At 33.3% G+C, this 15,861-nt stretch overlaps 2 protein-coding genes across 5 annotated transcripts; one reads left to right on the forward strand and one right to left on the reverse strand.

Annotated features, from left to right (window-relative positions):
* Nucleotides 1-2,727: 2,727 nt before the first annotated feature.
* LOC107608463 (uncharacterized) lies at nt 2,728-3,895 on the forward strand. Its single transcript, XM_088492752.1, has one exon. It carries the CDS (start codon nt 2,839-2,841, stop codon nt 3,676-3,678), a length of 840 nt encoding a protein of 279 aa, XP_088348878.1. The 5' UTR covers nt 2,728-2,838; the 3' UTR covers nt 3,679-3,895.
* A 582-nt stretch (nt 3,896-4,477) lies between these two features.
* Nucleotides 4,478-11,952, reverse strand: LOC107606210 (mechanosensitive ion channel protein 2, chloroplastic). Of its 4 annotated transcripts, none has more exons than XM_088492750.1 (15): nt 11,699-11,952; nt 11,225-11,384; nt 11,064-11,123; nt 10,725-10,870; nt 10,200-10,332; nt 10,018-10,115; nt 9,830-9,943; nt 9,179-9,239; nt 8,705-8,854; nt 8,454-8,564; nt 8,180-8,347; nt 7,959-8,072; nt 5,904-5,960; nt 4,739-5,495; nt 4,478-4,704 (listed from the first exon to the last, which is right to left on the reverse strand). In XM_088492750.1, the coding sequence occupies exons 2-15, from the start codon at nt 11,333-11,335 to the stop codon at nt 4,700-4,702; spliced, it is 2,085 nt and encodes a 694-aa protein (XP_088348876.1). In that variant the 5' UTR covers nt 11,336-11,384; nt 11,699-11,952; the 3' UTR covers nt 4,478-4,699. The 4 variants fall into 4 exon arrangements, with proteins under 4 accessions (XP_088348876.1, XP_088348875.1, XP_016163710.1 ...); XM_088492749.1 differs by having other exon boundaries at nt 10,018-10,112; nt 11,699-11,934; XM_016308224.3 differs by having other exon boundaries at nt 4,478-5,495; nt 10,018-10,112; nt 11,699-11,934.
* Between the last annotated feature and the right edge of the window lie 3,909 nt (nt 11,953-15,861).

Consider the following 15,861-nt stretch of genomic DNA (forward strand, 5'->3'; position numbering starts at 1 on the left):
TTATATTGGTTATGTAGGTATTTTTATTTGTATAAAAATATGTGATTGGACCATCCAATTACTTTGTAGGAGGATTTTTAATAATTCTTTAATATTAAACCAGAGAATCTGTTTTTTTTTATTGTGAATATTTTTTATTTCGAAATTCATAAATTGTATATGGTCCGATTTTTACTCTTCAAAAATAAGTAAATTCAGTTTTTACACTCTAAATTAAATAGGAGTAATTATTCAAATCAGTCTCTAAGGAATTTAAAAGTGGACATTTTAGTCTTTAAAAAAAATTAATATACAAAAACATCCTCAAGATTTTAATCCGTCAGTCCCCAATTCATTTTTCGGTAGAGTAATTATCCAAATCAGTCTCTAAAGATTTTAAAAGTAAATATTTTAGTTCCAAAAAAATTAATACACAGATCAATCCCAACATTTTTTCCGTTAGACATAATAGTCGCTTGTCTATTTTCCTGCATGACTTACTAAATTCTTCAAATGTTTATTAGAAAAAGAATATTAGTAGATATTATAATCAAATTAACTTTTAAGGTTATGTTAAACTTATTTGATTTTTAATATGGTATTTTTTTCAAATTTTTTTTTATTGAACTATCTTCACTACATACATAATTCTAAATCTAACAAAAATAGATGTACTGAGTCTCATATTCTCTTAAATTAAAACCATATTATTGTAGTTTATTTAATTTTGTGTCTTCTTGTTTGTATGTTTTATTTTGTTATGTTGAGTATTCTCTAATTCCAAATTAGATACGTCTTTCATTAAAAAGTGATCTAAATATTAATTATTAGAGAAGTGGTTCAATAAAGTTATTAAAGATTATTCTACAAAAAACTAATCAAGGTTGAAATTATTTAATATTTTTGTATTTAATATAATTTAGCTTGATGTGATAACTAGGAATTAAGTATAATCAAAGTTATTCTTTTATTTTTACTTGAATATAAATTTGATCACCAAATTATCAATTAATTCAAAAATTTAACATACGTAAATATTTTAGTTCCAAAAAAATTAATACACAGATCAATCCCAACATTTTTTCCGTTAGACATAATAGTCGCTTGTCTATTTTCCTGCATGACTTACTAAATTCTTCAAATGTTTATTAGAAAAAGAATATTAGTAGATATTATAATCAAATTAACTTTTAAGGTTATGTTAAACTTATTTGATTTTTAATATGGTATTTTTTTCAAATTTTTTTTTATTGAACTATCTTCACTACATACATAATTCTAAATCTAACAAAAATAGATGTACTGAGTCTCATATTCTCTTAAATTAAAACCATATTATTGTAGTTTATTTAATTTTGTGTCTTCTTGTTTGTATGTTTTATTTTGTTATGTTGAGTATTCTCTAATTCCAAATTAGATACGTCTTTCATTAAAAAGTGATCTAAATATTAATTATTAGAGAAGTGGTTCAATAAAGTTATTAAAGATTATTCTACAAAAAACTAATCAAGGTTGAAATTATTTAATATTTTTGTATTTAATATAATTTAGCTTGATGTGATAACTAGGAATTAAGTATAATCAAAGTTATTCTTTTATTTTTACTTGAATATAAATTTGATCACCAAATTATCAATTAATTCAAAAATTTAACATACGTAAATATTTTAGTTCCAAAAAAATTAATACACAGATCAATCCCAACATTTTTTCCGTTAGACATAATAGTCGCTTGTCTATTTTCCTGCATGACTTACTAAATTCTTCAAATGTTTATTAGAAAAAGAATATTAGTAGATATTATAATCAAATTAACTTTTAAGGTTATGTTAAACTTATTTGATTTTTAATATGGTATTTTTTTCAAATTTTTTTTTATTGAACTATCTTCACTACATACATAATTCTAAATCTAACAAAAATAGATGTACTGAGTCTCATATTCTCTTAAATTAAAACCATATTATTGTAGTTTATTTAATTTTGTGTCTTCTTGTTTGTATGTTTTATTTTGTTATGTTGAGTATTCTCTAATTCCAAATTAGATACGTCTTTCATTAAAAAGTGATCTAAATATTAATTATTAGAGAAGTGGTTCAATAAAGTTATTAAAGATTATTCTACAAAAAACTAATCAAGGTTGAAATTATTTAATATTTTTGTATTTAATATAATTTAGCTTGATGTGATAACTAGGAATTAAGTATAATCAAAGTTATTCTTTTATTTTTACTTGAATATAAATTTGATCACCAAATTATCAATTAATTCAAAAATTTAACATACACATCTATGTGGCACATACATATTTTTTTTATTTATAATGTGTGCAAAAACTACGTTAACAAAAAAAAAGTCAAATTTAAATTTTTCGTTAATGAGTTATGTCAGAAAATAGATGAAAAATTCTGTTATGTCTGACAGACAAAATGTTAGAAATTAATTTTTGTATTAATTTTTTTTAAAAACTAAATATATCTTTTTAAAATTTTGAGGATTGATTTGAGTAATTACTCTGTCATAAAATAGACTGAAAACTGATTTATCTATTAAAATATTTAAAAATATTTTTGTATATTTTTTTTAATTAAAATTTCCACTTTTAAAATTTTGAAAACAGATTTTAACTAATTACTCGTTAAACAGTATTACATTTGAGTATTTGACATTAACACGTTTACCATCAATGAATCTGCAAAATACTGTTCCCCACCCAATATAAAAAATAATTTGCGTAATAAAAGTGCTTCTTTCCGAAGAGAGAGTTAGTTAGCATTTCAAACCGAGACAGTTGGCTGAGGCCCATCTCAGACAACAAACCTAACCAAACGAAACTGCAATAATTAAGAAAAAAAAAATATGCAGAACAACGACAACAACAAAGAAGAAGCTGAACGTCTGATAGGAATCGCAGAGAAGCTTCTACAGAACCGCGACCTCAACGGCGCCAAAGACTTCGCCATCCTCGCCCAAGAAACCGAGCCCCTTCTAGAAACTTCCGACCAGATCCTTGCCATCGCCGACGTCCTCCTCATCTCCGACGCCACCACCACCGATAACACCCCGCAGTGGTACCAAATACTCCAAGTCGACGTGTTACACTCTCAAGACCTCCACGTCATCAGGTCCAACTACCGCAGGCTCGCCCTCCTCCTCCACCCTGACAAGAACCGCTTCCCCTTCGCCCAGCATGCATTCGCCCTCGTTTCCGACGCCTGGTCCGTCTTATCGGACCCGGCCCAAAAACTCGCCTACGATGCGAGTCTGAACCGGGCCCAGGGGAATGTTTCCGGTTCGGTTCAGCAGGAGAAGCTTCCGGTTCGGAGGGGGAGCGATCCTTATTCGGGGAACTTCTGGACGGCGTGTCCGTACTGTTACTTGATGTATGAATACCCTAGGGTTTACGAGGGGTGTTGCTTGAGGTGCCAAAACGACAATTGCGAGAGGTCGTTTCACGGTGCTGCGGTTACTGCTATGCCGCCGTTGGTGCCTGGTGAGGAGAAGTATTATTGCAATTGGGGCTTCTTTCCGATGGGTTTTGTCTTTGAGAGCTTGAAATCCAATGGAAATGCTGCGCCGCAAACGGTGGCTTCCGATTGCATGCAGCAACCGGTGCCAGTTGCGGTGGCGCCTGCGGCGGTTGATGTTTCGGGTAGTGTGGGTTCGCGGAAGCGAGGGAGGCCCCGGAGGATGGTTTGAGATGGTTAAAATGTTATGGTTTTAAGTTGCGGTTAGTTTCAGAAAACATTTTCTGTGTTCCTTTTTTCTTTTTTTGGATGAAAACCAATATGATTTTGTTCTATTCAGGGAACATGGAAATCTGAATGCAATGTGGAACATTTTGTTTGTTTGTTTGTTTTGTAGTAATTGTTCTTTCATTGGTTATAAATTAAAATGTAGCACTATTCTGTTCAAATCTGCTCCTACAGAAGCTGTTTAAACGTGAGTGTTTAGTGTTTACCATTTAGGAGTTTGTCATTCAGAATGAGTTTGAAAAGGGCCGTTAAAAATTTCTCTGTCTAGGTGGGTTTGGAAGCATTCTTAATGCTTGCATTTATATAACTTTTGACTTATTAATGTCAGTGTCTAGTTGAATGAGGCAACACTATTTGTAGTAACTACCAAAAGAATTCCCTTATAAGATATACATTCAACAAACCATAGACAATGGCTGTGCTTAAATCCCCAGAAAGCTAAGAAAGCTGCTCAAGTTGCTACAGTCATTGAAGCAAGGAATCACAAATCTTCAACTCTATTACCTTCTGAAACCAAAGATCAAAACTATAGGTGATAAGATATTCAATATGACTATCTAAATTTCCGGTTTAAACATTTTCAACTGGAGAACAATTTTGTTGATTAACCATAAATTTTAATGGTTGAATAAATCAAAGTACAAACTAAAAGTCTGGTTGGTTTGATATCGCATTTGACCTTAGGAAAACACAACTTTATGCTTCTATGAGAGTTTTTGATAGCTCATGGTACGATCTGGGAGTATCTCATAAGCAAAAATGCTTTCTTTGCTTTGATGATATACAGAAGGTTCTAACTGGGGGTGCAAATCCAGCAGTTATTTACATAAGGGGAATCAAGTACAAAGAATACAATGCACAATGCCAGCATAAAAATAACAGCTGCATCATTTTTGCACAGTTCAAGGAAAAAGGCTCTCTTATATGTTTAAAACAACACATCTAAACTCTGCTTATCCAGCTAATCACTCTGTTTAGCATTAGGAGACTATCCATCTAATCACTCTGCTTAGCATTAGGAGACTTCTTACAACCCTTGTGATCCTTAATTCCACGAGGTTCACATCCTTTCTGTTGGATAGCGAATTCTGGAGGCTCTGCAGCGATAGGTGGACTAATTTTGTCGTCTATTTCAAGTGTTCGTTTCGCTCCCAGCAAGGCAGCATCAAGAACAATATTCTCTTTCAAGGAAGGAATAGTTGATGATGATGAGCCACCAGATTTATCTTTTTCTTCACCTTTCTTTGATGGTGAAGAGGTAACAGAATTAGTAGCATCTCCTCTGCCTGACTTCTTGGAAGTCAACAAAAATTCCGGTGATGTCCTGTTTCCTGCACTTCCTGCTTTTTCCTTGGGCTGCATGGATTTGGATGTCTTCTGGACCGAATTGTCACGATCCATATTCTTGGTTTTGGATTCAGAAGGGTTAAATTTCTCGTTGCTGGAGTTTACACTGGATGTGGAGGTTGATGGCCCTGCAAAGTCGTCATCTACTTTTAAGTCAGATGTCAAGGTTTCCTCAAACTTGGTATCCTTCTCGTTTGTAATGTTCGAATGAATTGAAGGCTTAACATTGTAAGGTGAATCCTTTGATGAGAATGGACGGTTAGCCTTAGCTCTGGAACGAGTGAATAGGTTCTCATCAAATGGATCGGCTTCTGAATCAGTGACACTGTACATCTTCTGAATTGTGCGGATGGGGGTCGCTAGTCGAGCTCCATGATGATCGATAACTCTGAGAAGATCCAAGAGAATAGCCTCCTGTTTTTATTACAAAAATTGCTTGTCAGTTACCTAAGTAAGCCACTTATCCGTAACTGATACTAAATGCCCCTTATCAAGGAATACATAGAAGTAAAACTAATTGGAGACCATTACAGATGAGTTTTAAAGCATAACAGGGATTGAGAATACTATTACAATTGAGTTGAAAGAGCTGCATTACAAAACATCTATAGACATATGTTAAATTAGGTAAAAACTCCATGCAGTTGTCTTCATGTGAAGTTCGTAGTTGAAAACTATTAGATGATTTGATATGTTTGACTAAATTATCATCTAACGGTTTTTAACTGTCAACTTCACATGAAGACAAATTGCATGTGAGTCTCCACCATTAAACCATCATGCTTTATGCATCAACAGCTGCTATAATCAATCAAGACTCACCTTAACACGAAGGTACTCTTCGGAATGTGAAGTTTTAACAAAGCAAGATATTAATATCTGTAACAGAAAAAACCATGGCAGTTGAGAAATGAAAAAAAGGAGAAAATCGAGAACTTGTAATTAATTAGTAAGGCAGACAAAAAATAGATTTCTGCATATTCCAAAGTTACAATGAAAGAAATGCTAACTAATCAGATGCCTTAAACATCCAAATTACAAGAATAGATGTAAAAAGAACAGGAAGCCCAAGATACAATGAATAGAAACTTGATAAGTTGCTCAGAGCGTAACTGGTGTTCAATAAGCATTATGATACATGTATGATTGTGAAGCAGAATTTAGTAGTCTTCAGCAATATGAACCAGAGCTGCTTAATAGTCTGTCCCAAATTATTTAAGATAAAAATTTAAGTCTTCTTTACCTATATATGTCAATTTATATTTAGTTAAAAATTGAAACTGTTTCTTTTCTAACTTGGAGATCATTCACTTGAAAATTTGAAAAGGCATAGGAAAGCAGAGCTTTTCATCCTAAGCTTGAGCCTTGAGGGCATCTTGCCTTAGATTATGTTACAAGATGCATCTAAAGATAAGCCTTGAAAATGCCTTTAAAAGCATATATTGAAGATAAACAGAAGGAAAACATATGAGCCTGTTCCTTGTTAGAGCGATGCCAGCTTTACGAGTAACTTTTTTTTTTTTTTATATTGTTGCGGATAACAAGGTAAAATAAAAAGGCATACATTGAGAGAAATAGAAAGGAAGCATAAAGAAACATAGAAACACAGTTGATAATATACATCATGTACACTATAACAAAACATGTAGCGTTTACACAAGATCAAGTCAGTTTACATCCTCGTCATCCTACGTAGCTAATATTTACATGACACTCCCAGGGCCTGGCCCATATAAAAAGCCGCTAAACTGGCGCCCAGGCTAGCCTAACCACTACATAGCTCCTAGCTCTCGGGTGTACTAACACAAGTGAGAGACTAACTATCAAATAATGTCAGACTAGAGCGTCATCAAAAGAATGCCCCTTCTGCTGTCAAACTATCTCTACACGTGGCCGTTCGGAGAATCGCCATGAGGCTCGTCCATCTCCTCATCCTGCTCTATCTCTATCTCAGGATCCTCCTCCTCATCATCATCCGTAGCTACAACTATACCCTCAGATCCACCAGAAACACTGCTGTCACTATGTACAAAACCATTCGCGAGCACAGGTCCGTTCACGTATATAGGAGCTACCCCACCGTCTACGAGGATCCGGTACATCACAGTTACTTCATTATGGGTTTGGAGCCTCGTATTAGACGATATGCGTTACCTAATCAAGCTTTTCAACATCCTCTGTCTAGCCCGCATTTTGACCCCGATGCTCCTTACGATTTTCCCTTATCTTGGTTACATCCTGACGCACCTGGACATCCTTTTCCTGATGATCCCGGACACCCTATACCAGCTCAACCTTTGAATGAGGTGGAACCTGAGCCTATCATTCCTGATGTCCCCGAGTTAGCTGGTGACTACATACCTGTGATACCACCAGAGTGGGATTTTCCCCCTGAGCCGATCCCCGACTTTCCACAGCCTGATGAGCCGGCACTACCGGACGGTGGGGTAGCTCCTATATACGCGAACGGACCTGTGCTCGCGAATGGTTTTGTACAGTGACAGCAGTGTTTCTGGTGGATCTGAGGGTATAGTTGTAGCTGCGGATGATAAGGAAGAGGAGGATCCTGAGATAGAGATAGAGCAGGATGAGGAGATGGACGAGCCTCATGGCGATTCTCCGAACGGCCACGTGTAGAGATAGTTTGACAGCAGAAGGGGCATTCTTTTGATGACGCTCTAGTCTGACATTATCTGATAGTTAGTCTCTCACTTGTGTTAGTACACCCGAAAGCTAGGACCTATGTAGTGGTTAGGCTAGCCTGGGCGCCAGTTTAGCGGCTTTTTATATGGGCCAAGCCCTGGGAGTGATTGTGTATATATGAACTTATGAGCTCAATTTTTCAAAAAACAATGGGCACAAAAAAAGGGTACCTACCATAAGAGCCTGATTTTCTGGATTGATATCCTCCAGAAAAACCCTTCTATGCAATCTTTTCTGCTCTATTTGAGGATTTTTAGCCAAAACCTTGCGCATATCAGCTAGGATATTCTACATCAAAAAATTTAGTTAAGAGATTACCTTAGCTTTCACACAATGAGATAGCCAAAATAAAGTCCCTCAACAAGTTTTAAAGCAAGTAATCCAAGAGTGCTCACATTGATCTTGTTAACATCCAAGTGACTGATGGCAAGATGAGTCTTGATGCGCCAATGAGATTTCTTACTAAGATTCCTTACAATGTTTACACTCAACTTCTGGTTAGGAATATGTACTGCTTCACAATCAGCACCTCTAACAATTGTTGGTGACCACCAGCCTACATGCTATAAAAAATATGGAAATTGGAAAATTGAATATATAAGAAAACAAAATATCATTTATAATAAAAACTATTCTTACAGGGAAAATGTATGAATAAGAGATACCAACCTCAACTCTACCAGAAACCTCATCATCTTTAATCTTTGTTTTAATCCGCTCATTCACAACAAATGGTCGAGTTGTATGAATCATTATACTTGAAAGGAAGTTCATGAATATCTGAATGCATCACAGAAAGTGAAGTTAAAACAGCAGTAAACAAGAGAGACTTATTAAACTTAATATAAAGGATGATCCACAAAAAGCAAATGATAGGCTTAATGATTCTCATGAACAGTATTGGAGATCCTATACTGTACCTCACGACCTGCAAGCGAAAGCAATACTGTGCCCAAACCACCAGCAGTCAACCATTTCTGTGTGGAGAATCCCAGCAACTCCATGAACAGTGACACAGCAGCTACCCATATTGCAGTATATAAAGCTTTACCAGTAAAATCAATCCTCATCTGTCATTCACACAACTTTCAGTGAGATTTGTGTTTACGCTTGAGGAATGCCCTCAAGAGTTGACAAGATGAAACTGAGAAAAAATGCCCTACAAGGCTACAACACTGCTTTGTTTAGCCTGCATACTCAAAGTTATGTGTAAATCTTAGTCACATACAAATCTTCATTCACTAATAGTTGACTGCTTTGAAACTTCACTTGATAACACAACTAATTTAAAGCTTCAATTAAGTGATCTCAAAACAAAAAATAACTAATCATTATTGCAGCAAAATGTTATGTGGAGAATGGAATAATGATAAGGAGAAGAGAAAGAAACATACATTCCTTTCATCACTGGAGTCATTCATCTCCATACAACTTTTTTGTGCTTGCTTAATTAAGCTGAAAGAAGTAGTACGTGCATATTAGATTATAATTGAAACAACACACCAGATTCCAAATACATCATAGAAAGAACCAAAATAATTATTTTACAACTACAAGGCAACAATAAATAGGAATAATATTATTAAAAAATAACAAGATCAATCAAATAAAATGTGTAACCATTATCAAAATAAAATAGAATAGAATTATCTATGACAAGCAGATAGAACCCAGCATTTCTCTGTACTTCCTATTTTTCCTTCTATACTATCTTAAATGTTTTAAATTTGCATAATAGTTTGTGTTTTACTTCGAGTTCAGATAACAAGAAAGGAAAATGATAATTCTACACCTAGATAGGTGTTTCACTTTATACACCCAATCCACCACCATTGATTTGAATGTGAACCCCACATACTTTTCCTCCTTCTATCTTCTCCATACTTTAATTTAATTAATAGGGTAAAAATTGAACATCAATCAAGGTGTGCAACTATCATTACCAAACAAGAAAGAGAAGCTTGACTTACAAAAGGTACAATATAATAGTAACTTGGTTAATATAACAATAATTGTGGGACATAATTCTGAGAAATAACATCTACCTTGAAGAACAATAAGCAAATGTAAGGACTGTTGACAAGGATCTCACAAAACTCAGCAGCCGTTGCTTCACAGCCTGACTGGTTTCTGATGGTAAGACTAATGGATCTAAATCCCTGAAAGAGTTTATGATAGCATTAGAGTTCTTCAAGTTTCCAGTAGAAAAATACCTGTTGAACTATGAGATTACCTGCATATGAGCATAACCCCTGTCCATAGCAGCAAAGGTTGAAGATAAGATTTCATTAAATAACGCAAACTACTTTTCTTCCAACTTTTGTCAGTCTTCTGAAAACATGTCACTATGTCACCAAACAGGAAGTTAACTAATGCTGGCATTCGATTTAATTTAGACAAAGATTAGATGCTAACTTGCAGAAATAGAGTCCTGCTCAGGCGCAGAAGTGGCTCTAGACCCCAGACAGCAAAACCAATGATACCAAGGGCAGGGATGAATTGATGTACAAATTGTACAATGGGTTTTCCTGATATAGTGCACTGTGGCCTACATTAATTTGAAAATAAATTAATTAAAAACGTAAGTATGTCCACAGAGATTGTGTTCTGCAATAGATAGGTGATAAAGGAAGAGATGTGCTGAATTCAGCACTAGATAAAACTCTATGCAAGCAGCATGTGTATATAACTGTCATAATAAATGAACTTAGTATCAAAAGTTCAAGCTTTAATCAGGTATTCTTGGGGTTTGATCAATTACCCAATTCTACCCACTACTTCTCAAAGGGAACCATAGCTCAGTGGCATCAGATGCCCAACATAAATATCAAGTTCATAACATAATATGAAAGTGATGTTGCCATAAATAAACACATGGACATGTTTTCAATGAATTTGTCGAACTTTCTCTGAATTACTGGGAACAAAATAGAGGGGAACCTTGATAAAGAAATAGTAGCCAAATTCCTGAGTGGAGCCTCACACCCTCCAGCTGGTATTAGTGTGGACTGGCACACCGAAACACATCGTAAGGGCCTAAGTGGGACATGTACTCTGGATAGGATAAGTGCAGAAGAATCCCGCCTCTGTCAAACAAAGTTCATCATCAATTTAGTCCATGAACAAAAGAAGGCATACATCTAGTACAATAACCGTATAGAAGAAGTGACGCGAATGAGAGTATCTCAAACTGGAAGGCAACAGGAATTCAGAAAAATAAAACTACCAACAATATGCATACACAGGAGATTTCAAGAAGCAAAAGCAGTAGGGTCATACCAAACACTCTGGCGAATGATTGATATTTACAAAACACAATCGATCTGCACACATGGGCTTCTGTAAAGAAATAAATAAAACTCAGCATTGTAGATTAAAAGAAGGCAAACTCTTTAAGAAAACAAATCAAATCTAAATCAAATTAAATAATAACAACATACATGACAAAAACCGCAGCTTTCGATATTGCTGTGTAGCCTATGTGAACCCGAATAGGCCATTGTTGAATGGAACTGAAGCCCAAGGTGATGATGATGAAATGAGCACAACATCGTATAGTAACAGTTCCAAACTAGTTTATCCTTTCAATCTGAAAAACAGCTGTAACAGAAAAAAGGACAATTAGAACTGCATGAAAGAAAAAAAGTTGAACATAACCACCTTAGCAGACAAGAAAAATAGTTGTTTTATTTTTGCAAGGGAAGAAAAAAAGGGGGTAAAAATCCAAAGATCCATACTTTAGCAGTTTTATCAGCAATTAAAAGTCTAAAATAAGCTGAGATATTTTCAGGCCAAACAAATTACTCAAAAAAGAGAAAATTTGATAAAATAAATAAACATGAGTAAACCTAAGTTCATGAAACCATCGATTATAGAGAGAGAAGTGAAAATTGATATGCGAGTTAGTTACATACACCTGAGTGATGCAAACGAAGTATGATTCTGAGTTTGCGATATTCCAAGCTTTGAGGGAAGAAACAAAAGGAAAGGAAGAAGGAATATTCCTCAGAACTAAGTCCTCTTTGAGATTGAAGCTTAGCACGAAAGAACAAACACACACATTGGAATTGGAATTGAAAACGATGTCGGCGCACACGTTATCGTTTCTGGCTTTGGCTTCGCACAGCATGAAAATGAAAATAGCGATGACATGGCCTAAAGTGGGATCACAAATAAATTGTCTTGTTTTTTGGAGAATAATTCTCTATTTTCTTTTAAAAAAAATAAGTGTTTTATTATCATTTGTTTTTTTAAGTCAACCATATTTTACAACAAGAGTCAATAGCAAAGTTTCCAAGGATATAGGGTTGGGAAATGGATTCTCTCTATTTTTTTTTATGGGAGAGAATAAAATATAATTTCTCATTTTTAATTTTATAAGTGGGTCTAGAAATTAATAAGAGAGAATAATAAAATACAATCTTCATATATTTTTTATTTTTCAACCTAATCTTCACAAATTTCAATACAAATACATCTCTATCACATATTAGGTATGAACTTCTATCTATTTATGTTATTTTTTTGCGTTAATTTTGTATTTTTTCAGTAGATCTATTATATTTGTTTTTCTCTGTTCTTTGAAATGGGAAGAGGTTGATATGGTTTATGAAAACCAATCATAAAAATTTTTTTGCATGAACATTAGTCCAAATTATAATAACATGTATATACATATGTAAATATAGATATATAATCATAAGAGTAGTTTATTTGAGATAAGTGTCCTATTTTTTGTGATCTGTAAAGGTGAGCCAATATATATAGGTGGGTAATGAACGTACCCAGTACTAACATTGGATTACATACAAATTTTATTATTGACTAATGAAAAATCTATTTATATTAGTACAGAGAATAAATCAAGTAAATATGTTAATTATTAGTCTCTAAAATTTGAGTTAGTATCAAAATAAAGTGTTAATTAATTCAATTAGAACTCCAAAATTTGATTCATGAATCATATTATCAGTTTATTGTTTCTTGTGTTTTTTTTTCAAGTAATGTTAATTAATTATTCTATGATTCTTTTGTTTTTATAATATATCTGGTTCCTGTGTTATTATTGGCCTACTAGAATAGAATAATATTGTATGTTTATTAGTCTTATTAATTGATAATAATATTTTATAAAGTTTATTATTATGTAGCACATAACAACTATTTAGTTATACCTGACTTAAAATTTTATGATTTACTTTGTTTTCAATCTTTCAATTTTTGTATAAACTTATGGAATAATTTTTTGTTATCATATGATAAGTTTTGATGGATACAACAATGAATTTGATCACATCTGAAGAAAAAAATGATGGAAAAGAAATTGCACAATGGAACAAAAATCTAGTAGATATCTTTTGTGCTTTGTGTGTGAAAAGTATTGAAGCTGGTAGCAAACCGGGCACACATTTTGATACCAAAGGTTGGAAACAATTGATAGCTGAATTTACAAAAGCTACGGGAAAAGAATATAATAGAAAACAATTGAGAAACAAATGGGATCAGTTGAAAGTAGATTGGAAGAATTGAAAGCAATTGAAAGGGAACGAGACTGGACTTGGATGGGATTCTGCTAAAAAGACAATTGATGCAAGTGAAGAGTGGTGGGCTAAAAAATTAGCGGTTAGTATTCTTAAGCTTAGTTTGGTAAGCATAGTAGCATACATATTGATATATATATATATATATATATAATTAGTACTAAGTATCAATATTTTATGTAGGTTATTCCAAAGGCTAAAAAATTTAGAAAAGAAGGGATTCATCCAGATTTTGAGGCAACATTGGATAGGATGTTTCAAAGAACAGCTGCAACAGGAGAAGATGCTTGGACTCCATCTTCCGGAATAGTTCCTTCTTCAATTGAGAAAGATACACAACTTGAAGATAGTGAGGATTCTGATATAGAGCCTGAGTCTAGTGTTATAAACATTAAAAGAAAAAGGGAAAATTTCACTAATGCTAATACTTACAAGAAAGCAAAAAAAGTTGGAGGTGCTCAGAAATTGTCACACCAAATTGATAGACTTTGTGAGGCTGTGGAACGTAGGAGCTCCAATAAAAATGATACTTTGGGACCTAGTATAACTCAAGCAATAGAAGAACTGGATGCTATACCGGATATAGATCCACTTGGACAAATTTATATGTTTGCAACTCGACTCTTCTTGGATAAAGATAAAAGAGAGTTGTTCGTTGCCTTAAAGCATAAAGAAGTCAAAGTTGCGTGGTTAATGAACGAAAAGAATGTCCAAGAGGAGAAGGAGAACAGTTTATTTACAAAGCTTTTTTAATATTTTTTTACATTCATTTTATAGACCATGAGTTATGTCTGCTATTTACATTCATTTGCTTGGATTTGTTTATTTTATTTGATCTTTTTTATTGCAAATAAAAATTACAAGACTTTCATTTCTTGATATATTATTCTATTTTTTTTAATCCTTGTGTTCTTTCTTTTAATATAGTTATTATACAGTGCATTGGAATATGGAAATTGATTATGATGAAGAGGAAGAGGAAGAATTTGATCGAGTTTTAACTTCCACAGTATGTTTAGTCTTCCAATATTATAACAAGTATATCTATAAAAGACCATGCATGACTTCTACACAAACAGGAAACAAATGGCTTAAAGAGATATTAGAAGGAAATAATAGTCGTTGTTGCAGCATGTTTAGGATGGAAAAAGATGTTTTCAAAAGACTATGCTATGATTTAGAAACAAACTATGGTTTATGTGCCTCAAGGAGAATAAGTGCTGCAGAAATGCTAGCAATGTTCCTATTTGTACTAGGAGGTGGAAACTCAAATAAGTCAACTAAGGAGCGGTTTCAACATTCCGGTGAAACAATAAGTCAAAAATTTGAAGAAGTGCTACAAGCTGTGTGCAAAATGGCCATAGACATTATACAACCAAAGGATCGTGATTTTAAAGAAGTGCCTACAAAATTAAGGAATGATGATAGATATTGGCCTCACTTTAAGGTAATTTATATATTATTTATTTTAAAAAGTATTATAAATAATTACAAAAAAATTATTATCTTTCATTGCATGTGTTGGTATTAAATTTGTTTTATAGTATTTGTAAAATTGATATTCTAATCATGTTAATTATAGGATGCAATTGGTGCTATAGATGGAACTCATGTGCCAGTAATTGTGTCTACTGAAGACCAAATTCGATTTATTGGTAGAAAAGGAATTCCAACCCAAAATGTTATGGCTGCATGTAATTTTGATATGGAATTTACTTTTGCTTTGGCCGGTTGGGAAGGGACAGCTCATGATACAAGAGTATTTTTACATGCAATTGGTACATCTGAGTTGAACTTTCCAAAACCTCCACCAGGTAATACTTGATAATCTTTAAGATTAAATTATATACTCCATATATAGATTTAATTTCTTATCATGTTTTCTTTCATTTAATAATATACAGGTAAATACTATTTAGTAGATGCAGGCTATCCAGAAAAGAAAGGTTATCTAGGACCATACAAAGGAGCAACATATCATTTGCCAGAATTTCGTCGTGTTAATGGACCTTCTGGATACTACGAAATATATAACTATGCTCATTCTTCACTTAGAAGCGTGATAGAACGTACATTTGGAGTTTGGAAAAAGAGATGAAAAATTTTACGAGATATGCCTAGTTTTAGCTATAAAAAACAAATTCAAATTGTTATTGCAACAATGGCTCTGCATAACTACATTAGACGTTATTCTACAAGTGATCGTAAGTTTAAAAAATATGATCAGATGGACGTTGAGCTTGAAGAAGAAGATGGATATGGTGATGAAGGTGAAGCTGAAAATGGAGTTGAAAAAGTTGGAGATGAATTTCTTGGAACTATGGAGATGGTTCGAAATAATATAGCATCAAGTTTGATTGGTGGAAAAAAATAGGTTATAGTAATTTAGGTAATTTAGTATTTTTAGTAATGATGTTTAGGATTAAATAAATTTTTATGATACTTATATAAAATTTTAAAGTTAAAAAATAAAAGAATTTATTTATTATATTCATGTTTATTATGAATTTTTTATTTTAACATTATTTTATTTTAAA

The sequence above is a fragment of the Arachis ipaensis genome, chromosome B7 (genome assembly GCF_059453495.1).
Source record: "Arachis ipaensis isolate K30076 ecotype BB chromosome B7, ASM5945349v1, whole genome shotgun sequence".
Classification (NCBI taxonomy): domain Eukaryota; kingdom Viridiplantae; phylum Streptophyta; class Magnoliopsida; order Fabales; family Fabaceae; genus Arachis; species Arachis ipaensis.

What these genes read in the sequence shown, in the direction of transcription:
- LOC107608463 (XM_088492752.1), top strand. Translation starts at nt 2,839, where the DNA reads ATGCAGAACAACGACAACAACAAAGAAGAAGCTGAACGTCTGATAGGA.
- LOC107606210 (XM_016308223.3), bottom strand. Translation starts at nt 11,335, where the DNA reads ATGTTGTGCTCATTTCATCATCATCACCTTGGGCTTCAGTTCCATTCA. An exon ending in CAGAAAATCAGGCTCTTATG is followed by an intron (nt 5,961 to 7,958) that starts GTAGGTACCCTT and finishes TTTCTGTTACAG; the next exon opens with ATATTAATATCTTGCTTTGT. An exon ending in AAGAGTACCTTCGTGTTAAG is followed by an intron (nt 5,496 to 5,903) that starts GTGAGTCTTGAT and finishes TAATAAAAACAG; the next exon opens with GAGGCTATTCTCTTGGATCT.